Source organism: Pipra filicauda, unplaced genomic scaffold (genome assembly GCF_003945595.2).
Source record: "Pipra filicauda isolate LSUMZ 115617 unplaced genomic scaffold, ASM394559v2 scaffold172_size1731463_pilon, whole genome shotgun sequence".
NCBI lineage: Eukaryota > Metazoa > Chordata > Aves > Passeriformes > Pipridae > Pipra > Pipra filicauda.
The window spans coordinates 1,145,917-1,170,396 of NW_024104240.1; the positions used below are offsets into that span (position 1 = coordinate 1,145,917).

A 24,480-nucleotide genomic window follows, 5' to 3' on the forward strand; every position below is an offset into this window, starting at 1 on the left:
CAGCTCCGTGCTTGGGAAAACCCCCGAGGATCAGGAGCCCGAGTCCTGCGGGGCCGGCTGGCGGCAGGTTGGAGCTTGCCCGAAATGAAATCAGGTTTCCTCGGAGCCAGACGGCTCGTCCTGGTGTTTCGCAGCGCTGGAGAGGCTGCGGAGCCGCTTCCCTCGGCCGACAGCGCGGGGCAGCACCGCACCTCGGGATCGCTCTGTCGCTGCTTTCTGGCTTTGTGTGGATTTGGGATTTGCACGTTTGTTTCAGCTTCTTCCCTCTTATATTTTTTTTTTTTTCGGCAGGCGAAGAGCAGCAGCACATCGCCGCAATGCCAGAGCCGTAAGTAGCACGAGGTCCCCTGGGATTCACTAAACCCTCTCCTGGCTGCCCGTGCAGTCTGAGCTTGGAGGGGTTCAACTGGGAGCCTGGCCCCAGCTGAAGACTACTGTGGCATTCCCCTTGCAAAAAACTGTCTTTAAATAACACTTATTAGTGATTTCGATGTCACAATTCAAACCTTTAAGCTTTCCCGCATCCTAGAATGTGGATCTGAGGTGGGCAGCACCTCGCTTGATTTGCTGTGAGGCTCCTCATAGCACATTGTACAAATAGAACATGTTCTCTGGTGTGCAGAGAAGGGAGAAACCTCCCTTCAAAGCCCCAGCCCTTCAAACCTGAGCAGGATCCAAACATCCCTGGCTGCTCAGGGAGAGGGTGGATGGGAGTGTTGTGGCCCGAACTGCAGGGACTGAGCTGGGATTGGCAGGGTGGGCACCCTGTGGGCTCACCTGAAGCATCTGAGTGGCATTTTGGCTTTCTGAGCAGTCCCACCACTGCATTTCCAGCGAGCACCATCTCAGACCTGGCTCATATGCTGGTGAGCCAGAAATAAGGAACATTCCAGAAATAAGGAACCAACTGCAATCACACAAGATGCTTTCTTTAACTGTTCTCTCTTTTTTTTTACTGCCACTGATGCCCTGTTTTCTTCTCTTGTTTCTTATTGTTCCTTCCTGGCTGCTCACCTGCCTGCAGGGAGGTAAGTGCCTTTCCCTTCAGGAGTGATCTCGATGCTGCTCTGCGTTTGTTGTGAGTTTGTTTTCAAAGGGTGTTTTCTTTTTCCTCCCCTTTCCCCTAGAGAAAATCCAAGATCACAGCCTCACGCAAACTCTTGTTGAAGGTGAGTCCTGAGGGTTGGAAACTCCCTGGGATTTGTGTTGCTGGGGGAAAGGAGCTGGGGTTGGAGTGCGTGGTTGGTGGGACAGTGATGAGGAATGGCACAAATATGGGCCGTGGGGAGCAGCTCCTATCCCACCACTTGTCTTCTCACTCATGTGGGCTTTGTGGTCCAAGCACCAAACAAACCTCCCCTCACCTCCCCTTCACTAAGGTGGGGAGAGGCTCTGACACCTTCAGCTCTGAAGCCACAGCCCCTGTGTTGGTGCTCCAGCAGCTCTGCAGCATAAGCCTGGGCGCTCCCCGGGATGTGGCTTGGGATAAACATTTAATGCCCAAGCAGAGCAAAGAGAGTGCCAACGTCAGCACCCATTGGGACCACAGCCCCAGGGGGTTCTGCTGCTCCCTCTGCCTTTGGGGTCCCCACACAAAAGGTGTAGGGAAGTTTTGATGTGTGTTTGGGGCACAGCTATAGCAGGGAGGAGGTTTGGCAGACGGGACTGTCCCATCCTACAGATGCTGAACAAGTAGGCTCGGGGGGGAACAAAGGAGCCTGTTCACGCTTCTGCCATTGACTTGTGCTCGTAGAGTTTGATGCTGGCAAAAGCGAAGGAGGAGTGGGATCAGGAGATCGTGGACAAGCAGTCAGAAAAGGAGAGATACCTGTCGGAGCGGATTACACCGCTGCACACCAGTGGGCTTTCCTTGAGCCAGCTCCAGGTATTTCTCAGGTCTAAGGGTCGAGTGAGCTCCTTGGGAGCATGGAGGGGCCTCACTCACTGCTCTCTCGTTGTGCTTGGCCCCCAGGACCTGTGCAGGGAGCTGCACGAGAAGGTTGAGATTGTGGATGAGGAGAGATACGACATTGAGGCGAAGTGCAACCATAACACCCGGGAGGTAGGAGGCAGGACAGGCTGTTTGCCTCTGCAGAAACTCCCTCCCAGGGGGTAGCTCTGGCCTCTGTGGGGGTCTGACAGGGACTGGATTGAGCTCAGATGTGGGACATGCACCAGGGTTATCTAAGGGCTGGTGTTTGCTCTGCAAGGCACCACTCAGCACAAGGTCCATCCCTGCCCAAGGGAACTCAGACTGTCCACGGGGTCCACAGGCAACCTCCTCGCTCTCCTGGTCATGCTGTGTGGGTCTGAGAGTCTCTCGTGGTACAGCTGCCATCTGAGCCAGCTGGGATGAGGCCATGACAGCAGCTCTGTGCTTGGGTGGACAGCCCCTTGGTGAGGAGGGTCCTCATGGCTGCAGGAGAGGTGCAGATCCCTCTGGGGCTCAGTGTCGGCAGAGACTCCTGCTTCACACACCTTTCATGCAAAGCAGCCATGCAGTGACCTCCCACTCACCCTCCTTCCCTCAACCTGCAGATTAAAGATCTGAAAATCAAAGTTCTTGATCTCCGAGGGAAGTTCAAGCGGCCCCCCCTGCGCCGAGTCCGCGTCTCTGCCGACGCCATGCTGAGGGCTCTGCTGGGCTCCAAGCACAAGGTGTCCATGGATCTCAGAGCTAACCTGAAGTCTGTCAAGAAGGAGGACACGGAGAAGGTGGGTGACTCTTCTGGAGGCCGGAGACGGAGATACTTCCTAGGAATGCCCTTGCCCTTCTCCAGGGTGCCCTTGTCATCCCTTGTCAGCCTCAGAAAGAGCCTTGTGAGGCACTGCCCGTTGTGGGATGTCATAGGATCACGTAGGAGCAGTTTGACCAGGCCAGGTGGATGGTAACAAGTGAGATTTGGGGCTATGTCCATGGTGCTCTTCCTTCCTAGAGCACATGGGTGTCTTTCATTTGGCCCCCCTTGGCACGACTGTTGAGCTGCATGTGCAGAGAGTTTGGTCTCTGATTTTCCAGGGAACCAGGAGAGCTCCTGTTGGGAGCAACAACATCCAGAAAACTCCCAGGGACCTCCCAGACCCAGATTAGATAAAACAAAGCAGCCCAGCAAGCACACTTGACCTGAGATAAATGACCGAGTTCCCACCAGCTTGGAAGAGGTGTGAGAGGGAAAAGTCTCAATACCAGTGATGAAGAGGGTTGCCCAAACCTGCCTGGGGTGTGCAGGTGCCCCAACAGCAAGAGTTGTGCTGCTTTCCTAGGGGCCCTCCCCAGAGGGCTTTTACCCTTTGGTCTCAGCTCAGCAGACTGGATGAGATCTCAATTTTCAACTATTTTTCCTTTTTCCTCCTGTTGCTAGTCTAGTACTTTTCCAGTCCTTTGGATGGAAAAGTGTGCTTACAGCCCTTAGCACCAGGTGGTGAATGGATCTGGGTTTATTTTAGATGTCAGCTTGTAATCTGTGAATGCTGTGGGTTGGCAGAGCAGACACCTGCACATGGTCCCAGAGCTGCCATCACCTCCCCTGTCTGCTCCAGAAGTGGCTGCCAGGCTCTCACTGCCACAGCAGCAATCCCAGTCCCCTCTGAAAGCTTGGGGAAGGTGGAGGTGGGTTTTTTGGGAGCTGGAAAGTCGAGGCAGGAAGTGAGTCTGTACCTCTGCCCCAGTGTGTTGGTGTCGATCCGAAGTCCCAAGTGCTGGTTTTCAACTCCTAAAGAAATTTTTCTGGGACTTCTGTGCCTTCTAGTGCACGAATGGAATCTAGCCAGGCTTTGAGGGAGGAGTATCCACACGAATCCAGATATCTCCAAGGAGATCAGACCTTCCCAGTCAGCTCCACATGCAGGGACACAAGGCAGAGCTGGATCTGCAGTAGAGGGTCTTTGCAACAGGGCAGCTGCCTCCCCCAGCTCCTTGTGCTCCAGGGCCGAGGGCTCTGTGCAAGGGGCAGGGACAGCGTGGGGCTGCTGCTCCCCCCATCCCACAGCCCCTGCATCCCTCCCACAGGAACGCCCCGTGGAAGTGGGCGACTGGCGCAAGAACGTGGAGGCCATGTCAGGGATGGAGGGCAGAAAGAAGATGTTCGACGCTGCCAAGTCCCCCACGGGGCAGTGAGAGGTAGGGCCCTGCTCCTCCTTTCCCCTGTGCTCCCTGCAGCATCCCAGTCTGTGCTTATGGCCAGGGAAATGCAGAAACCAACCCCATCCTTACAGGAAAAGAAAGGCATCACATCCCCCTGTCCCACCCCACACTTGGGACAAGTATCTGTCCTGCACATCCCTGCCATGGGGCCCCTGCCAGCAGCTGTTCTCTCTCAGCTTGTCCATGCTGCCCGTGTCACACTCGTCCTGTGCACCATGGGCGTCGCTGACACTGACTTCAGGCTGCTGAAAGCAGCCCAAAACCTCCTCTTCTGCCCCACGGCTCTCTTTCTTTCCCACAGGAGCATCGGGAAGAAGAGCTGCCCCATCCCTGCTGCCTGCCTCCCTTTCCCTCACTGCCCCTCCGTGCTCTTTCCACCCTTACCCTGAATTCACCACTGAGCTGAAACACGTGGACAACTGTGTGGGAAGGAGACCTGAGCTTCCTTCTTTCAGCACTGCCATCAGCCCTGCTCCTGCTCAGCCCTGGCACAGCAGCTCCCCAGTATCACCTGCACGGGCCATGCTGTCTCCAAGGGCCCACTGGCCATCCCTCCCCTCCCACCACTGCAGAGAGGCCTCAGAGATGGCTCCTGGTCCTCCTTCTCCCCCATCCTCTGGCAGGTGCAGCCTGAGATGTCCCTGTGTGGCTGCACATGTATTAAAGGACGGTGTCCCAGGCAGAGCATCGCGTGGGCTCATCACTGGGGACACTGGCCAGGGGCAGGGGCTGCTCCACAGCCTGGTGGGGAGGACACCCTGGTCCTTTCCTGACCCCCTGCACTGTCCCCGTGCTGGCCCCCAGGCCAGCAGCACATGCTGGGCTCAGACTGGCTTTGGGCTCATCTCTTCCAGCCCCCAGGCTGCTCCCTCATGTCCCACCATCCCTGCTGAGCCCCCTGGTCCTGTGCATGGGCCACCCTGGCTGGGCTCCAGCAATGCCCCAACCTGCCAACCACCAACTGGGGGGTCTGTGACAGAGCTACCTGCTGGCTCCCCCAAACCCCCCTTTCCTCTGGTTTTAGAAAAGCCTTCAGAGCTTGCTCCCCAAGACACCAACTCTCCCACCAGCTGCCCCATCACAGGTCTGGGAGCTGTGGGAATTGGGGCAGCCCCATTCCAAGGCTTCATTCAAGCAGTGTTTCAGGAGAGCATGAGACAAATCCACCTTTCAGGCCAAAAATCTCATGCTCCCCCCCCAGCCCCATCATTTCCTGTATCACAGCTCCCCAGAGTGCATCTGGTTGAGTGAAAGCAGCTGGGAAATGTGTCAGCTCATCCCCAGAGCAGGGCAGGAGGGGTGAATTAGTGAGCATTCACACCATATTGGGTCTTCTGGCTGGTTGCAGTGCAGGAGATGCTCAGGCCCCACAGAGTGCTGGTTTTGGTGTGTGTAGCAGTGCCTTGTCCATGTTCCCAACGTATCCAGAGGAATTACAGCATCCATGGTTTCAAACCCACATCACACTGTGGGTGTGTTGCAGCACACCCCATCCCTTTGTAGTGAGCTTGTAAAGTGCAGAAAATGCAATAAATTGGGAGCAAAGTACAGGTCTCTAGATGGCTGGAAGGAAATAGCATCAAAAAGTGTGTGGCTTCCAAGGAACTCAATCTTCCCAGGAAAACATTAAATTCCTTAGGGATAGAAAAGGGTGTCCCCATGCAGATGGCTCCTGCAGGACTCTCCACAGCAGACTCGTGGCTGACAGTGCAAGCAAGGAAAGGTGGGTTTTGGTTTGGAAGCTGGAATGCTCTGGGCATCACATCCCCTCCTTTGGCCAATTCAGGGATACTGAGCTGAACTGCTCACTTTTGTCCCTGGACAAAGAGGGTGAGGGTAGGTGGTGACTGGTGGGAACCCTTCTTTCTAGCATGGTCACTGGCACTTGGGCTGCCACAACACCCAGCAGCTCCTTCACAGAGGATTTAAAACCCATATGAAAACTCATCCCAAAATCAGGGTTAGATCAGAGGTGGCTGCCAGCTGGAAAATGCACATTTGTTCCATTAGCAAACACTGATGCATGATCTTTGTCATTCCACCTGACCCTCCAGGCCCTCCACATCCTCCTGCATGACTGGAGCAGTTGCATGGCACACAGCCTTTTCCACCCATTTTTTTCCTGTTCAAGCTTGATTTGGCTAAGCAGCTGCAGCCTGGCACGGCTCCAGGACTCAGTGACCCCTTGTCCTCACCCCACACATCCTAGGACAGGCTCTGGGCAGGCACAGCTCTGGGAATTGAGTCTGTGTCTCGGCCAACCCAAGCAACTCCTCTCTCAGAGGTGATCAGATATCATTCATGGTGAGATCCCAGGATCTGCCATGGCCCAACCTGTCCCACCACTGGAGGCAAAAGGTTTTTTGGCTACGATCTCACCCCTCCGAGCTCAGTGCCCAAGCGGGAACGGTGCCCAGGCAGCGTCCTGGGATCCCGCCGTGTGCACTTCCCCCAGAGGGAACTCACACACTCGGCAGCCATCCTGGCACAGGAAGAAAGATGTGCAGGGAGAGGTAATAACTGTTACCTGACCAACTGGTAGAGCTGGAAAATGCAAGAGAGGATTCATGGAAACAAGTCCTTCTTCAGGCCTGGAACATAAGCAGAAAATGGCACACCGAGGGTTGAGAACAGTTGCTCTGAGCTTAGTGCAATTATGCTAATTTGGTAATTAAAGAAAAAAAAAAAACAACAAAAAATGGGGTGGTGTTTCTGGGGTGGGGAGGGATGGAAGACATTACAGGTGATGGGTGCTGTGGGACCAGGCCCCAGTTGATGCAGCCAGACTGTGCCAGTGCCCGTGCCCAGCTCATCGTCAGATCCTGCACACCAGGAGACCCGAAACTGCTGCAGAGGAAAACCTCAGGGCTCCCCAGTGTGACTCTGCAGCCACTGTGAGGGCCAGGCTGGGTGTGCTCAGCAAGGTCCTGGGGCCCACATGCACTCGGTGTCAGGTGGCTTTGTGTGGCTGCCTCGTGTTTTAGATCGAGGGGGAGAGAAAAACCCAACCCCAAAACTCTTTGCTCTCCAAGTTCCCCTACTTTTCCAACACATGATGCTCCCCAGTCACCGTGTCCCATTTTCATCCCTCTCTGGTGGAAAACCACACTGACTGTCATGGGAAAACAAAGGTTTATGGATTTCAGTTTTATTAGGAGCATGGAAAAAACACGGAGGAAAAAAAAACTCTTCAGTGGGATTGAATCTCAAGGCGAAGATGCCACTGTCTGCTCTGAGCATGAGGCTCTCCTGGTTTTGGATCAGGGGACTGGGAGCCAAGTCTTCTCCACCTCTGGAGCTGCTTCTGTGGCTTTGGGCCAGCTGGGAGCCCAGCTCTCCCCTTAGCAAAGGGGGAAGGTGGAGCCTTTCATCCCTGGATGCCCCTGGCTTCCCTCACGCCAGGCCAGCTCTGCAGTGCCACGGTCATTTCCCTCCCAGATGACAATAAGCTCAGTTGCTTCTCACTGAATTAGAAGGCAACCCTACAATAATCCCCTTTTACTGAAAATTCTGCCCAAATAGGGGATTTACAAGGCTTTTCTTAGGGAGAGAGACTGATGCTGGAGGAGTCACTAATGACATGGTGTTTCTTTCAGTGGAACTGGAAGTCAGTCCTGTTCCCTTGAGCTGAGGAACTGTCCCACAGTTTGCTCCATTGCAGCCAAAAGCCTACAAAGCAAAGCACTGGAAAGTTAGAACTGCACAAATTTCAAATGAAATTGGACAGTAGAAAAAAAAAAACATTGATCAAGCCAATGATTTTCTACTGGAAAAGTTTTGCCAGGAGAACTGCAGTGAGGGAGATGCAAGCAGCTTGGTCCAATGAGGACCTTCCAGAATATCCCTCCTGGTCGGCTGTAAAATGGTCCTTTCCTCTCCTACAATGCTCTTGCTGACCAGCCATGCTTAGAGACATCTGAACTGTGCCCAAATATTTCCCTGAGTGTATTTGCAGCTCAGCTGGAGGCTGGACCTGTGGAGGGAGGATGGGGAGGAAGGTTAGTGGTGATGGGCAACCTCTAGGTGGAAAGGGGTAAAGTTTATCCCACGGCCTCTGACTGTGGCTGTGGCACCCTGCCCTGCACAGGACTGACACCAGGCTGCAGTCCCCTGTGGTAAAGGTTAAACAGTACCCCTGTGACCTCTGTGGCCTCTGTGGTGCAGGATTAAACCCCATGGCTGAATCAGCAGGTCTTGGCACAACCCTGGGACTTGTCCCATGGCACAACCATCTTGTCACCCTGGGCACTGCAGCCTCCACCCCAAGGACAGGCTGGTCCTGTGTGTTCTCCACGGTATAAAATGGGGAAAAATGGGTTTCTTCACTCCCATTTTCACCTGAAGCCTGCCAGGCTGGGGTGCTGCAGCCCCTGGGAGAAGCAGGGCTGGGTTGGGGTACAGTGCTCACTGTGAGCAGGGTGCACCTGTCTTGTCCATCTTCCCTTGCTGTGGCCTGAGCCCTCTCACTCCCTGCTCAGAGATTTTTCACGAATTGCAACTAATTCAGTGGTGCCCAGTGACAGGACGAAGAGTGATGGCCATAAAATAAACCCCAACAAGTTCCACTTCAACACCAGGAAGAACTTCTTCCCACGGAAGGTGGCAGAGCCCTGGAACAGCTGCCCAGGGAGAGTGTGGAGTCTCCCTCTGTGGAGACATTCCAATCCCACCTGGATGTGTTTTCCTGTGTCACCTGCTCCAGCTGACCCTTCTTTGGCAGGAGGGTTGGACTGGGTGATCTCCAGAGGTCCCTTCCAGCCCCAAGCATCCCGTGATTCTGTGATTCCCTGTGCTCTGAGGGGTACAGTCTGACAGGCAGCTGCTGGCAGTGAGCCAGGCTGGTTCTGTCCTTGACTGGAAAAGTTTACACTGAGGTCACTTTTGGGGGATGTCCACTGTTTGTCATTGTTAGAGCTGGGGAATCACAGGGGTGGCATCTGCCGAGAAGGACAATCTGCAGGCAATGGAGTGGGAACCTGAAGGATAATTTAGCACCTGTGAGGCACCATGGTGGAATTTCTGAACCAAGAGTTGTCTTTTTTTTTTTTTAAGTTAAGTAATAGATAGAAAAAGGCCCTTTGTGAGGTGGGTGTGAGGCACTTTGGACAGTGGTTATTCCTTTCCTGCAGGAAAGTCTATGGTCAGTTTTTGTCCAGTTTCTGAGCAAGCATGCACCAATTTCAGGCACTCCCTGACTTTCCTCTCACAGCAGAGGTATCCCTGTACCATCAGTGCATGGCACACCTCTCTCCAAAAGCTGAAGGAATTGTAGTGGAGGAAGGAGAGCCCTGGACCACCCCAGTGCTGCAGAGCACCAGCACAGGGATACAAGGAGAGCAGAGGTTTTTGAAGCTGGCGGGACCTTTGGGAGCTGTGGCACCACTGCAGAGATGGGAGGGAGCTGAGCAAGGGTGAAAAACCCCTTTTCATGGCCATCGAGTCCAGTGGGGAAGCCTGGGCAGATGATGCTGCTCCACCACAGCAGGTACAAGCTTGAGGAGCTGAGGGAGGAGCTGAGCCACAGCTGATGCTGAGGGACTGGCACAGCACAGAGGGTGGAGGTGGAGGGTTCACTGCTGGGCCCCAGGAGAGGCTGAGGAATGCCCTAATTACAGCACAGTTGTGGAAACTGGAAGCTCTCCACTGCCCTGTAGCCAAAGAAACAGGATCTGCATCGGGATGAGACACAGGACACTGTTCCCAAGAGAGAAATACCCTCTGTTGAATCTGATCTAGCTCCTAAGTGGGTATAAATGAGTGTCTTCTGCTGATCTACATCAGGTGAAGGTCTGGCCTCCCTGAGGCAGATGCAGGTCCCCTGGGCAGAGCGAGTACCAAGTGGTTTGGCCCCGGAGCTTTCCTGCTCACAGCACAGTCCTGTGGTACCCAGAGCACAGAGCTTTCCTCTGCAGGTTGTGGGTCTGGAACAGCAGATACAACATTCTGGTGCATGGAGTGGATCAGGATGAACATCAGACTGGTCCCCCTGAGCATCCCTTCCCCCTCAGACTCACCCCTCTGCCTTCATTTCATCACCTTCAGCTCTGGGGACCTGCAGGTGGGGCTGGGCTTGGGTGGTGAGCTCAGGGCAGCCAAAATAGCTTTGTTAAGGGAAATCCGGTTCCACCAAGTGACTGGTGTTTGCTGAAGGCATCAATGAGCTTTCCTGAATTTCCAGAAGCAAAGATCTTTAGGTCAGACACAGCTAAGAGGGAAAGTCCAAGCAAAGCTAAATAATCAACCAGCAGATAGGAAACAGTAGTGAGATAACAAACTGCTGCTGATAATTCCTGTGGACTCAGCACAGCAGAGGTGAAGACTGGTGACACAGACTTCAGAAGGATATGGCAGGACTTGGAGTTTGGGGATAAAATGGCAAAGGATGTTTGGAGGAGTGTAAAGTAACACATAGAGGGAAAAATCCAACAGGGCCTCACATATGAGACGACAGACTTGGGGCTGGCTCTTGCCTGCTTGGGATGGGTATCTTGGGAGTATGGTGGGCATGAAAACACCTGAGGAATATCAGGGCAAACATGAGCTCCATGGCAGCAAAAATCCCTAACCACGGGAGATCAATGCTTTGTGCTGTTGAACAGCTCAGCAGGACTCATCCAAGTTAAAGGAGGAGTTTTTTCCAGCAGTGAGGAATAGACCTTGGGATATTTTCTGCATGAAAAATTTTCCTGGGTTTGAGTGAAACTGGGCAAATCCATGGAGGAGAAACCCACTGAGAAATCTCAAAGAGTAAACTGCATTCTGCTCAGGAGGTTTCTGAGCTGAAAATAAAATCTGGGGGAGTGTGAGGGGTGAGTGTCACAGAGGCTCATCCTCTACCTAATCCCCAGACACTAAATGTCCGTCTAGAATTGCTCCATCTTATTAATATGGGGAATCACAAACTGTGAGGTTTTATATTCCTTTGCTGTGGAGATCCTGGCTGGGGGTGTTCTTTCACTGCCACGTTCAGTCTAATCCTTTTGAAAATCCTGCTAAGTCCTGTGCTCCAGTGCTATCCTTTGGCAACGAGTTTTGCAAGTGCAGTGCTTGCCATGCATTAATCAGAACACTTTATTGCTTTATAGTAGCTCAGTGATGCTCCACTGCTATATATAGTTTGTTAGCAATTAGCAGGATGCTTGCGAGGTCATTTAAGTAATTCTTTTTCCCTTTATGCCACAACTCATGGAATTTTCTGTACATATGAAAACATTTGAAAGACAAGCAGTTGCTGCAAGAAGAAAGAAAGACAGAGAACAAGCCCTGCTCAGAGTGGATGGCTCATTTGACAGGGTTATCTTTTAGAAATGGGATTTTAATCAGGAACCTTTGATTAAAATAGTTGCTCAGGCCACGGGCACACCCCTGTGGGCTGGAGGCGTGCAGGGCAAGCCCAGCCTTACAACCAGTTCCTCGGGCTGGCGAAGAGATGGATCTCCCTGGGTTTAGAGACTGGAGATGTACTCAGGGGGGCCTGGATGACATTTCCTACAGCAGTGGGAGCACAGGGTCCTGGCCATGCTGTGTGCTTGGGTTGGACCCTGGTAAAAACCAGGCTGGGACCTGCCTCTGCTGTGCCTGGACCCCCTGTCACCCCAATAAGTCAATCACCCCGTCCCCCCAGTAAGACAGTCCCCTGTTGCCTTCACCCCTGCCCTTGGAAGGTGGGTGTTGCCCTTTGTAAGTGTGGGGGGGTGGGGGTCTCAGGACAAGTCCAGAGGGGATGATGGGTGTGGTGGGCTGGGTCCAAGCATGAGATGAGCCTGGGCACACAGCTCCTCTCTGGCACAGGGCTTTAGCACCCAAAAATTCGATCCCCCCGTGCTTCAGCCCCTTCCTCTGAGACTTTGTGAGTGTTCTCTACTGCAGGAGAGCTCGTAACAGTGGGGAGGCCATGACAGCTCCATCCAAGATATCTGGAAAAGGGCTGGAAGGAGCAGGGAACCCTCCCATGCTCTTTGGAAAGCGCTGGGCTGCACCCAGCCAGAGGTGTTTTAATGACTGTTTTGGATCCCTGGGAGCCAGCCTCCTCCCACTCAGCCCAAGGTAATTCACCTCCTCCACCGGTGCTGGAGGAGTTGTTGACTGGTGGAGGGTGGCTGGTAGAACAGGTTCTCTGCAGGGAGTTGTCTCCGAAACCCTGGGAGACCTGGATGGACCGAGCCCCGAGCGGGGATCTCTGCTCGGAGCCTGGCACGGCAGGAAGCGAGGAGGGAGCTGTTTTTTGCGTGGCACTTCTGGGCAGGGCGGCTTTCGCTCCGCGCCGCTGGTAGACAAATTACAGCCTTGCCTCCGTCAAGGTAGATAAGGAACCATGTGATGCAGCGTGGTGTAAAGTGGTGGCAGGCAGGGTAAAGGTGCACAGGGAAATAACCTTGCGAGGGAGTTCTTCCCTCCCTCCTCAGGGGGCAGAGTCTGATCAAACGGCACCTTGGCCTCGATGCGTGCGCAAGTTTTGGGGGCTCTCTGAAACTCCCGGGAAGCAGGAATGTCTTTCAGCAGGAGGAATTGGTCTGATCTCTCCAGGTAGGTGCTGTGGTTTAATGCTTGACCCTTCCCACGGGTGGGAGGCAGGGGGTGAGGGTGGGCTGCTGCACGGCCAGCTGGACAAAGGGGTGTTGGGGAGGATGGGAAGAGGGGCAGCCACCCTGGCGGTGTTGTTTGCAGAGGTGTTGCCAGCCCCATGGAGAGCTCAGCACTGCTGGGGTTTCTTGTGGGTGGGCAAGATCAGAGGCATTTTTGTTTCTGCTGCCGGGGGAAGCTGAGCATTGCATAGGAAAATTACCCTCGAAATGCATTTTCACTCTGTGTGGGATATATTTTTGGTCTGATTTGCCTTTCTTTGGGGCACAGTCTGGCTGGGCTGTGTCTCCAGGCTTGCTCTGGAGATGGCTGGGGGGTTTTACACTCAGCCCATGCCCATACAGCTGCTGGGTGTGTGTCCTGGCTCTGCCCCTGCCCATCTGAGCAAGCCCTGATTCAGCGGCAGTCGCTGAGCCATCCTTGCAGGAGAGATTCTTGGCTCCAATAGGAGCCGGGGTGAGTGAGACTCCTGGGCATCATGGGGTGAGTCAGGGGCTCACACGAAGCTGGGGATCACTCCTGGCCTCCTGCAGACCCCAGGACAGCACTGCCAGCCAAGTGCAGGTGGAGTGATGGAGACTCAAACACAAAAATCTCTCACAAATCAGAGAAGAAATCCTGGTTTAAGTTGATGTGATGGCTCTGAGACTTAATTGCAAACCCCGGTAGTTCGTGTAAGAAAGGGGAATCCCAACTGGTTTGGGTTGGAAGGGACTCAAAACTCATCTTGTTCCACCCCCTGCCATGGGCAGGGACACCTTCCACTAGACCAGGTTGCTACAAGTCCCATCCAACCTGGCCTTGTACACTTCCAGGGATGGGGCAGCCACACCTTTCTCTGTGCCAGGGCTTCACCATCCTCATTGTGAGAAATGTCCTTATATCTAATTGAGACCCCCCCCTGCTCGGAGGTTTCCAGTTCACACCCTGCCCTTTCATGAATGGGATGGATCCAGAGGGCATTCCAGCCCCATCCAGATCCACCTCCTTTGAGCCACAAGCCCAGTGGGGTCCTGCACCCTGCGTGTTTCACAACCCAGAAGGCAGTTCCTGTGCTCTCATTAGATGAGGCAGCACTGAAACAGCAGAAATGTCAGAAATCTCTGCACTAATGATTAACAGGAGAGGACAAGGCAGGGACACTTGCCAAATTTTTTACTCATCTCTTTGAGATTAAAAAAGGTAAGACAGCGAAAAATAAATCCCCCTTTGAAAAGAGGAGGGAAAGGTTGGCGAAGCAAATCCATCGCCTAATGGGTGGATTGCTTAATTAGAAATAACGAGAAGCTGCATGTGGAGGTTACGTGCTGCCTCGGAAAGAGCCAAGGAGGGAAGAGCCAAGGCAGGAAGATCCCATTTTCATTTTGAAGGAGCCTGTCTGTGCGTAAAAACAAAGTAACTGGCTGTGACATGGATTTAAACCGACATTAGTGCTCTGTGCTGTCACTGCTTGAGGGACTGGAGTGCTGAGCAGAGGCACTGGCACGTGTGTGTGCCCGTGTACCTGCCAGCCTTTCCAGGTGGGAATGTGTGTGCAGGGATTGCTGCACTGGGACAGCAAACACGGCTGTGCTGCCTTCCCAGCCCCTCTGGGCTGTGCACTCAGGGTCAGGGGCAGCCCGGGGAGGGGAGCACAGAGGAGGTGTCCCCACCTGGGGATGCTCATCAGCTCCCCAAGGGTGCATCCCAGCCTTTTCCATCCCTGTCTCTCCCGATGCCAAGCATGACATTAGGGACCACCTGGAGCTCCCCAGCAGTGAGTCTGATTGCTGTGGGGGTGTGCAGGGTGTTTGGGGGTGTGGGGAGTGACAGGGGCAGTGGGAGGGAAGGGCATCACCCCCCCAGCATTACAGAATCACAGAATCTGCTGAGTTGGAAGGACCCACAAGAATCCAACCCTTAGCCCTGCACAGGATCATCCCCAAGAGTCACACCCTGTCCCCGAGAGCACTGTCCAAAAGCTCCTGGAGCTCTGGCAGCCTCGGTGCTGCGACCACTGCCCTGGGGAGCCTGTTCAGTGCCCGACCACCCTCTGGGGGAAAAACCTTTCTCTAAGGTCCAACCTAAACCTGCCCTGACACAACTTCAGGCTGTTCTCACTGCCCTGTCCCCAGCCAGGACCTGCCCCTCCTTGCTCTCGTTCCGCTTTGCTGGCCCTGCTGAGCTCCCCCGCCTGCCTTGACTGGGAAGAACAGAAGCCACAAATAGTTGCGGGGGGCAATGTGGTTTAATTTATGACCCAGCTTTGATTACACAGTAACTCGTAACCACGCTGAGAGTCACTGTGTTCACAGCGGGGCTCGCCGTCCTGTGGGCGTGGATGCTGCTGACTTTCACCTTCTTAAAAGTCAAATCCACGGTGCACCCTGAGCCTGGATGACACTGGAATGCCAGGGACAGAGGTGGGATGAGGTTCTGGGATGGACCCTGTGCGGAGAAGGCTCTGCCCCAGCAGGCTGTTGGTGTGCTGGGAGCTCCATGGTGTTCCCTGCATCTCTTTGAGGCTGATTGAGGTGCTCGAGGTGAATGAACACTGGTGTGAAAAGCTCAATCTAGCCAATAAAAATATTTTCCAACACAGTTCATGCACTGGCACAGAGGGTGGGAAGGTTTAGCACAGAGAAAAGACAGGAAAGCTGGTGTTTTCCAGACACCTTTTTATTCAGGATGACATGTTATAAACCCACACGCATTTGGCTTTTGCAGTATAAAGTGTTCAAAGATGATTACAAACCATGTCTTTTTGGTACAGTTTGTGATTATAAACAATACCCAGTCCAGCCACACGCAGGGAGGAAGAGGAGTTCCTGCCAGCCCTGTTCCCAGGCACAGCCTCTCAGCGGTTGCCTTCAGCATTTGTGCTTTTGCATCTGAGGCTTTTTGCTCTATAAAAATTAAATTGCCATCACTACAACTTGCTTTCGGGCTAAAATCTTCTGCCACTAGTGGTTACCCTTCCAGTTCATGTGGTTGAGGTCTGTGTGGTGGCTCTAGGGTCCGGGTCTTGCTAAGTTACAGGTTCAATATCCTTCCTCCAGAAGGTTGCTTAATGTAGGGATTCCTTTTGAATGAGTGCTCCCTCCAACAGGAGAAATTAGGAGTTGTAAAGTCAAGTGCTTTTGGTGGGAAATGCCTGCATGAGCTTGGTGGAGTGAGAGCACTTTGCTACACTTGGCTCTTGTTGGCCTCCCTCTCCTCCAGCCCTGGGCAGGGCAACTTCTGTCATCCCCTGGGCCTTGCCCAGCGTGTTTCAGTTTCCTTTCTTGTGTGGCACCAGGGCTGCAGGCTCCTCATGCAGGACACAGCCTCGCCACCTCCTTGTGTTTCATCCTAAACAGCCTGGCCAGGCAGAGAACCCTCGAGGATGAAGAAGAGCAGCAAAGGGAGCGCCGGCGAAGGCACCGGAACCTGCTGTCCTCCACATCGACGGATGAAGAGCCTCCTAGCCCTGGGAAAGACCCCAGTCCAGCTTCCAGCAGGTGTGTGGGGTCCTGCTGGCATCAGTCTTGCTCCTGATGCTGAGGGCTCACATCTTGCTAACTCGTTTTTCTCAACCTGCTGCTGCAGTTGGTGCGAGTCTCTCCTGGACGAGGGTGGGCTGAGCTGTGGGATGAGCTGGAGTCCTTTGGGCAGAAGGATGGGCTCCACAGGAGGAGTAAAGAGGGGGAGATCTCTGGTGGGCTCAGTCATGGGCCTCAACATGTCCCATGGCACAGGGAGCTGGTGTGCCGTGGTGAGGGCTGGGGCTGAGGCTGAGCTCAGGTGGATGCTGGCCCTGCCCTGGTGGGGCAGGCTCCCACTTCTGCAGAGCAGGTGAGCAGAGCATCAGAGCTTGTGTGTCCTCCTTCTCTGAACCTTGCAGTTCACACAACAGTGTGACCTTTGCTGACGTGGGGAGGTGACCCAAGGGCTTTCCAGTGGTGCTCCCAAAGTCCCTGGATGCAGGGAGGTGCTCTGGGACCAGGCTGTCCCTACACAACATGACAAATGCTCTGAATTGAACCTGGAAATGTCCAATATTTAGATGGGTTTTGTCCACAGAGACTCATGCTCCAGAGTGTTTCTGTGTTTCAGACAGGATGGAGTTGGGGTGTTGGGGTTGGATCTGGGTTGGATAGGGGCTGGACATGACTAATATGAACCAGGTGGGTAGGACAAGTCCCCCTTCCCTGGTGCTGGCACAGTCTGCCCATGTGGTGATTGCAATTCAGGAGGAGGGCAATTCTTATCCCATCTCCTTCCCAAGCCCTTGTGGATACCATCTCCATGGCCTTGGCCAGGTGTCCTTCTGCCTCTTCCCAGACCTTGGGCCTCTTTGTTGGTTTGTGAAGGAGGGGAAACAGCTGTTTCACAGGTCGTGTTGGGACTGTGGTTGGACCCTGCCAGACCAGACTGACTTCCAACCAACTCTTCATGCTTAAACATACTGGGATATTTTTCCCAGTCCAGTGAAGAGCCGCTGACACACTTCTCATCCATCAGCAGACCCAGCACAGTGCCCTGAGCCCACACCTCCTTGGCACAGGACTTGGCAGATACTGGTGTTCTGTGATGAGGCTGCAGAAATGCTTAATCTCTGGCACAAAGAGGGGGGAAAAAAAGACTTTCAATCCAATCTTGTTCTTGGAGAGCCAGGCTGGGGTGCTGGGGATGAGTATGGCTGCAAGACCTGGTCTGACTGGGGGACTCCAGGATGATGGTGGGACTTTTATGTCCCCCCCTCAGAGCCTTTTGCCTCACTGCCAGCATAAAAGCCATCCCTCTGGCCCCAGGGTGCTGAGGTTTGCCTCCCAATTTTGTCTCTGTCTCTAGACCTCAGTCCCTGGTGAAACCAGTGTCTCCAGAGGACGGGGAAGAGCGGAAGCTCTCGGAGGTGCTGAAGACACAACAAGGGAGACGGACAAGGTGCCTGCCACCTGTCTCTGAAAAACTGAAGCAGAAGAAAGAGCAAAAGGAGCCAGGGCTGGGAGAAAGCCACACGGAGGCAGGGACACAGCCATGCGTGAGGCAGGAGAGCATCTGGGCGGGAGAGCGGGATCAGGATGCAGCCAAGGGCAGAGGGGACCCCCCAGGAGACCAGCACCTGGAGCCTGTCTCGGAGACAAAGGCAGTGGTGAGGGGACGGCTCCGCGACAAAGAAGAACAAGGTGTGGGGACTCCTCGGGGGGAGCAGAGGAAGGAGCTGAGGGAGCTGCAGCAGCCGCCGGAGGTGGGGGGCTGCCGGCTCCGGGAGGTGAAGATCCTGACCAGGCAGGGAAGCCACAGCACAGAGGAGAAAACAACCTCGGTGGTGACCTCCCCTCTGGAGCAGCAGGTGAGCAGGAACGGACAAAGCACCGAGCCTTGGGGTGTGGGGTCCTGGGTGCGGGAAGGACAGCAGAGAGAGGGAGAGCCCAAAAGTACCAGGAGGGAAATGGGACCTGAGGGATTTTGGGGAAAGTTTTTCTGAGAGCTGCAAACCACGAGGTGGTGGACAGGGTCCCATCACCTCCTGCCCTCCCTTGCCTGCACTGTTCTGATCAACGTGTCCAGCAAGCCCCTACTGACATCATGGTTTCACTGAAGAGATGTTTGGGGCTTTGCATATCCAAGTGAGGCAGCCAGAGTTTGCAGGATTTAAATCTCAAACTCCTGCCTCCAAACCAGTTCCCACCATGGCTGTTCCCTGCACCTCAGCCTTCTCTGCAGACTCTGCAGGGATGCATCTGATGTCTGCTTTTTCCTCAGCAGCCATCCAGGAATCCCTCAAAGCAGGTTATACAACTGTCTCCCACACAAGATGAACCTGCAGAAAAGCCAGACCCTTCTCCAACTCATGTCACCTACAGCAGCTCCATCAGACGAACCAGCCCAAGAACTGTCTCCTTTCGAGTAAGAGCTGAAGCAAGTGGTGAAAGAACCTCATTGAAGCAGTGGAGGATGGGAGGGAGGAAGGAAGGGTTGCTTTGGCCTCTGGATTATGTTGGCAGAGCCTGTTCCCAAAAGTGTGTTCAAAATCCACCCTTGGGCTGGGCATTGCAGTTCTGCTTCAGTCTTCCCTTCATTTCCATTCTCCGTGTCTGACCAAATGCCTGTGATGATGAACATGCCCATGTTCATATGCTTTGTGCTGGCCAGAAAATTTATGGGAAGCGATAAGAAAACAGGGAGCTCGTTGTCCTCAGAATTTCCAGAGTCACAGGAATTACCATCCACCTTCTGGCCTTCCTAGTCTAATCTGAAAGCACAGGATAAAAATAAAACCCATCTCCCTTCTCGTCCCTTGTTACAACTCTGAGAATATATTCAGTTTCTGCCCTCCAAAAAAGATCTGTGGAATAAAGTGGTTGGAGAGGCTGGGAAAACCCAAGAACTGTTGAGACCCTCCCTGCTGTGGATCAGGGCTGTCTGGCTGTGCTTAATTGACTTTCATGCGGCTTTGTTGGGAATAGAACAGTTATCACTACAAAGCATCTTTAGTCTGGGGAGCTTTGAGATAGGAGATAAGCTCTGGTGTGGGTGCAAATGGAGCTTGCTTGGAACTGGGGGAGATAGCAGAGATAGTTTGTCCCATGTGTCTCTCTGATAACCAAAGCTGGCTCTGGTGTCTCCTCTCCTTGTGTCTTCCAGATCATCTCAAGAAAGCAGAAAGAAGAAAGCCAAAGTCCTCTCACAAGGAGGTCAGCACCTCCACCATGACGAGGGGGTCATGGTACTTTGGTCTTGCTGGGCAGGAATTGTCCTCCTTCATTTTCCAAGGGAGGAGGAGGAGGTGATGGGACCTGGGAGTTAGTGAGTGCCCTCGAACAGGTCTCGGGTGCCTGGCTGACCAGGCAGAGGACAGGACAATGTCCAGTGTGCAGCTTGCATCTGTACAAGATCACGGAACCACAGACTGCTTCAGGCTGGAAGGGACCTTAAAGATCTGGTTCTAACCCCCTGCCATGGAAGGGATATCTTCCACTAGCCCAGGTTTCTCCAGCTTCCCCCCAGCGAGGCCCTGCTGTCTCTTGGGTATTGTAGTTTCCTGTCATCACTCATGTCTGCACAGGAGTGGTTGTGTTGAGTGGTGCAGCACCACAACAGGGTCCCATCTGTGGGGATATCAAAACACCCCTGCAGGTCCATGAGAAACATGACCTGGCTTTGGTGGACAGACCAAGGCATCTTCCACATCTCCATGGGAAGGTTTGGCCAGGTGGCTTAAAAACTGGAGGAACTGAGAGCTCAGATGTGAACACAGGGAGCTGATAGGATGCCCTCTCCTGAATGCAGGGCAGGGGAGTGGGTTTATGGACACCTGGGCTTGCTCCTGTGCTGTAGGCCAACCCATAGTGGTATCAGGGAGGATGCAGTTCAGAGCTGGCAGTGGTCTATGCAGGGATGCAGGGCAAGCTGAGGAGCTCAGAGATGCATTTCAATGTACAGTGTGGCCCAAGTAAGACAGTGAGACCCAGAGATCTTGGCCACCAGCAGGGAATGAGTTGCCTGGGTTCACTTGGCAGATGGATGCAGGAGTGCCTGGGTGGGATGGGGTCTTCTCCTGCCAAGTGCAGTCCCCCAGGACCACGAGCTGAGTCCAGGAGATCCTGAGGGGGCCGTGTTCAACTCTTCCCTCTTCTTCACCAGTGCGAGTCTGAGGATCCCAGCTAGCAGCAGCACCATTGGGGAGAAGCTGGAAAAGTACAACTCAGCCGTGCAGGTACCAAAACCACTGGGCATAGCCAGGCTGGGGTGGGAGGGACGTGCAGGAAGGGAGAGAGAGGTGGCCTGTAACTGAGTGAGGAGGGGAAGGACTGAGCTACACTGAACACCAGAGCTAATGGGGTTGAAGAAGATGGTCCCAGGCAGAAAAAGGAATTGGCCTCAGGGTTTAGGAGCAGAGTGGTTTGAACTGATAGAACCACAGAATGGTTTGAGTGGGAAGGGACCTTAAGAATCATCTCGTTCCAACCCCCAGCCGTGGGCAGGGACACCTCCCACTAGACCAGGTTGCTGCTTGCCTTGGGAAGGGTCTGCACAGTCCTGCTGGGGGGAGGCAGTGGGGCAAGTCTGTGAGCTGGTGACGGGAAGGGAAGGAGCAGACCCCAAGGGGCTCAGGGTGTGAGCCAGAAGCAGGACGTTGCTTTTTACCCCTGGGGTACAGCACGGCCCCGCTGACGCCCCTCTCTCTTCCCAGCGCTCGGAGGGGGTGAAATCCTCCGTACCTGTCCAGAAGAGCCGCCTGCTGACCTCGGAGGGGGTGGCCAGCAAGCGCAGCTTCTTCGAGGCGAGCGCTCCCAGCAAGGCGGAGCCTCTGGCCGTCAGGAAGGTGAGGGCGGGAGCTGCCCCGAGCCAGGACCTCCCGGCAGCGCCCTGTGCCAGGGCAGGCACTAGCTTTTCGGGCAAATTTTCCTCTTTGCATACCAACGCACAGCCTGGCAGGCTGCTGCCAGGACGCGGTTTGGTGGGAGCTGGGTGCCTGTTGAGTGGTGCCAGGCAGGGCTGGGCTTGGGCACCGAAACTCCTCAGTCAGTGTGTGGGTTCCTGTCGATGTGCTGGTATTTGAGGAGCTGGGATGGAGCCAGCATGTGGGCTGGTCTCTGCCTGTTGCAGCTCTGCTCAGTCTCCCCGTGCCCTGGGGACTGTCCCGGGTTACATTCGGGCAGTGGGAGAGCTGGTGCTGTAACCCTGGTGTCCCTTTCTATGCTGTAGGACAACCTGAAGATCCCAGGATCAGTGACATCTCGCATTAATCTGTGGATCAGCCGAGCTCAGGAGCCTGCCAGGGAGGACAATAGCAAGGTACCAGCTTGTGCCAACTCCTCGGGTGAGAGCCCTGAGGCCAGGCAGCCTGGCAGGACAAGGTCCTGCATCTGGGGTGGTGGGGCTGGAAGGGTTGATGAAGTCTTGGCTGAACCCATTAAAGGGTTTGAGAGGAGTTTAGCCAGGTTTGGAGGTCTGAGTGCTGCAAGGCCACAACGATGAGGTATCGAGGCTCTAATTGTTGCTGTGCCCTGGCCCCAAATGCCCGAGACAGCTGATTCCAGCCTTTGGTGAGGTGAGGAGGGAGCAGGTGCCAGCTGGGTGTGCATCCCAGGACATCTGGGGTACCTGACCCTGTCACCTGTGAAAGAGATCACCCCAGCATGATCCCATCTCTACCAGTGCCTGGAGGACTAGCTCTGGTCCAGGGGCCACTGGGAGTTGAGCTGTGTGCTCAGTCCTTTTGCACTGGGCTCTGAGGGGCTTGGACACCTGTGTGTGCTCTGAGAGTCCTGATGCATGTGTGATCTGGGGTCATCTGCACCCCCATGTGTATCTCAGTCTCCCAAAACAGGGTGCCTTGTAGCTGTGGGGGCTCAATGCCCAGCTAAGGGGCCTCAGAGATCATCACTTTGCCCCTGTGGCTGCTCCATGGATATGGATGCACCAGAGACAGACAGGAGAGTCTTTGGCCTCGGGGTGGTTTTACTGTTCTTGGAAAGGCTCAGCAAGTCCTGGGCAGGTATCAATGCAGCAATGGGGTGTTTGGCCACTGCTTGTAGCAGTCTCCTACACCCACTGGGGTACAGGACCAGGAGTGGCAGCTCCAGCCCAGCCCCACAGCCAGGGAAGGCAAGCCTGGGCACCCCCAGTGCTGAGCTGCAGAGATCAGCTCTGCCCAAACGTGTCTGTACCTGGTGGCTGTGCTGGCTCGGTGTCTGCCAGGAAAGGGTTTGCTCTGGGGTCACTCCTGGGCAAAGCTTGGGGCTCCTGGATCAGTTTTCCTGTAAAAACACCAGCTTCCTCTCTGTGGGCTGGAACTGCACTTGGTTTTGAGGGTCTACCAACATCTCAGAGCTGGCTGGTTTTACCTGAACAGTGTGTGCTTCAAGGTTTGGTTGAAGTCAGACCAAGGCAACACTGCACCTGATACAGGGAGAAAACCTTCCCATGGCACTTATGACTCTCCTGTTTGCAGGAAATCAGGAAGATCAACAGCCTGCCAAAGCGTGATGTCTGGATAAAGCAGCCTGGAGCCAACCCTGAGGACACCAAGGTAGACACAGAACTGTTCTGGTGCATCCTCTTGAGCCAGGGGCAGAGCCAGGCCCTGCCTGCTGGTGCCTCACCCATAGGGCAGGAAAAAAACAGGCTATAGGGGGAGAGGGAACATGAGGGTCATCAGGACCCCAGGACTTGGGGGAGTCAGCAGGAGGAGACAACTGGAGGCATCTGTAAGGGTGAGAAGGAGTCTGGTCTGGGAGAAGAAGGGAAGTGGCACGTGGTAGGATATAGGGGATGCCTGCCTGCCCCATCCCCTCTCACGCCCTGGTTAAAGCAGCTGCCTTTGGGGGCTTTGCAGCCTCAGGCCCAGCCTCACTGGTTCTCACTTTCTTTTCCAGTTGCAATAATACCAGTTGTAATATCAGGTGATCTGGGAAAAACTGGTTTGCTCTGAAGAACAAAGCCCAGCCCTACCCAACCGTCCAACAGCTCACTGCCATGAGTCCCCCATGCCATGTGGACCACCGGGCTCCTCTGCTTGTGGGATGGGAAGGAAGAAGGCTGGAGGAGTCCTGGTCCTCATTCACTGCCTGCCTGGGGTTGTCCAGGCCTGGAGGCTCCTTGCAATGCTGAAGGCAGACTCTTGTTTTCCCACAGCATTTTGGTGTTCTGCTCCTGATCTCTGCCTGTGCCCCGTAACTGCCCTTGCAAAGGGGATCAGCCCACATGTATCCCTTGCAGATGGAAGATGCCAGCAGGGCAAGAAACTGCCTGGCCAAGGGAGTTTCAGCTGCACATCCATGGACATGTCCATCCCTTCCACCTGGCCCGTGTGGGATGAGGTGGGGCAGGCAGATATTCCCCCCCATCCCAGGATGTCACTGCCAGAGGGACCCAGCCAAAGGCAAATAGTGTTTGCAAAGTCACACAAGTGCTGGTGTTGCTCAGAGATGCCTCATGGAAGAAGGGTGGACCTGGTTGCCCTGGTGCTTCCCTCCAGTACTTTTGCAGCTGAACCAGAGACTTGTCCTTCTCCCTACCTCCCCTGCCCCTACAAGTAGTGACCCCTCTCATTTAGTGATACAGGGAGGGTGGGCTGGCCCTGGCCCTGGCCCTGTTTTTGGGGGTTGCATGGAGCTGAGCACCCTGTGCTGGGCCCCATTTACCTCTCATCCTTCCCCCGAGCCCTTTGCCCAGTGTTATGCAGGCCCTGATCCTGTTCTGGGAGCTCCCCCAGCAGGGATGCAGGATGCTCTCTCAAGGCTGGCTTTAGGGTGCCATGGGCAAAGGGCTCAAATATTTGTGCTGGGGCCATTGTATGAGCTTGGGCTGTGCCTTGAGCAACCACTGGTGTGGGACTCTGCTGCTGCCCTTGGATCTGAGCTTGCTTTTTGGGCTTTGGAAAGGACTTGGTTTTCTCTGTGCATTTTTTTTTTCTAATAAAAGTTGCTCTTTCTAAAACACTCCTGGTCACCTGTCCTCCTGGACTGGGATGGAGAACTGTTCACTTCCCTTCTCCTGACAAGGGGAAGATAGGGAAAAACCTGAAACGAAAGTGTCCTGAGAGGGTAAAAGCAGCCCGAGAGTCTTCCCTTCTCATTAGAGCATCTCGAGCTCAGTGCAGGGGCTGAGTGAGCCGGGGCCGGGGGTTCCAAGGAGGGTCTGCTCCTCCACTTGTGGCAGCGCTGCCTTATCAGCATCCCCGGCCCTGGGTGACAGCTGGGCTGGCTTGTGTCAGCCCCTCGGGCACTCACGTATCTCGGTACGGAGGGTTTAAAATAGCAAATCTCTGAGGCCACACAATA

At 54.4% G+C, this 24,480-nt stretch overlaps 2 protein-coding genes across 3 annotated transcripts; both read left to right on the forward strand.

Moving 5' to 3' along the window:
- The first annotated feature begins 1,131 nt into the window (after window positions 1-1,131).
- On the forward strand, window positions 1,132-4,824 carry TNNI1 (troponin I1, slow skeletal type). Its single transcript, XM_027728868.2, has 6 exons — window positions 1,132-1,169; window positions 1,754-1,885; window positions 1,973-2,062; window positions 2,539-2,715; window positions 4,010-4,120; window positions 4,446-4,824. Exons 2-5 carry the CDS (start codon window positions 1,760-1,762, stop codon window positions 4,115-4,117), a joined length of 501 nt encoding a protein of 166 aa, XP_027584669.1. The 5' UTR covers window positions 1,132-1,169; window positions 1,754-1,759; the 3' UTR covers window positions 4,118-4,120; window positions 4,446-4,824.
- A 7,792-nt stretch (window positions 4,825-12,616) lies between these two features.
- LAD1 (ladinin 1) lies at window positions 12,617-24,089 on the forward strand. Of its 2 annotated transcripts, none has more exons than XM_027728864.2 (10): window positions 12,617-12,670; window positions 16,066-16,206; window positions 17,540-18,041; window positions 18,455-18,598; window positions 19,337-19,386; window positions 20,336-20,408; window positions 20,886-21,017; window positions 21,401-21,490; window positions 22,650-22,727; window positions 23,074-24,089. In XM_027728864.2, exons 1-10 carry the CDS (start codon window positions 12,633-12,635, stop codon window positions 23,080-23,082), a joined length of 1,257 nt encoding a protein of 418 aa, XP_027584665.1. In that variant the 5' UTR covers window positions 12,617-12,632; the 3' UTR covers window positions 23,083-24,089. The 2 variants fall into 2 exon arrangements, with proteins under 2 accessions (XP_027584665.1, XP_027584666.1); XM_027728865.2 differs by having other exon boundaries at window positions 18,458-18,598.
- The last annotated feature ends 391 nt before the right edge of the window (window positions 24,090-24,480 follow it).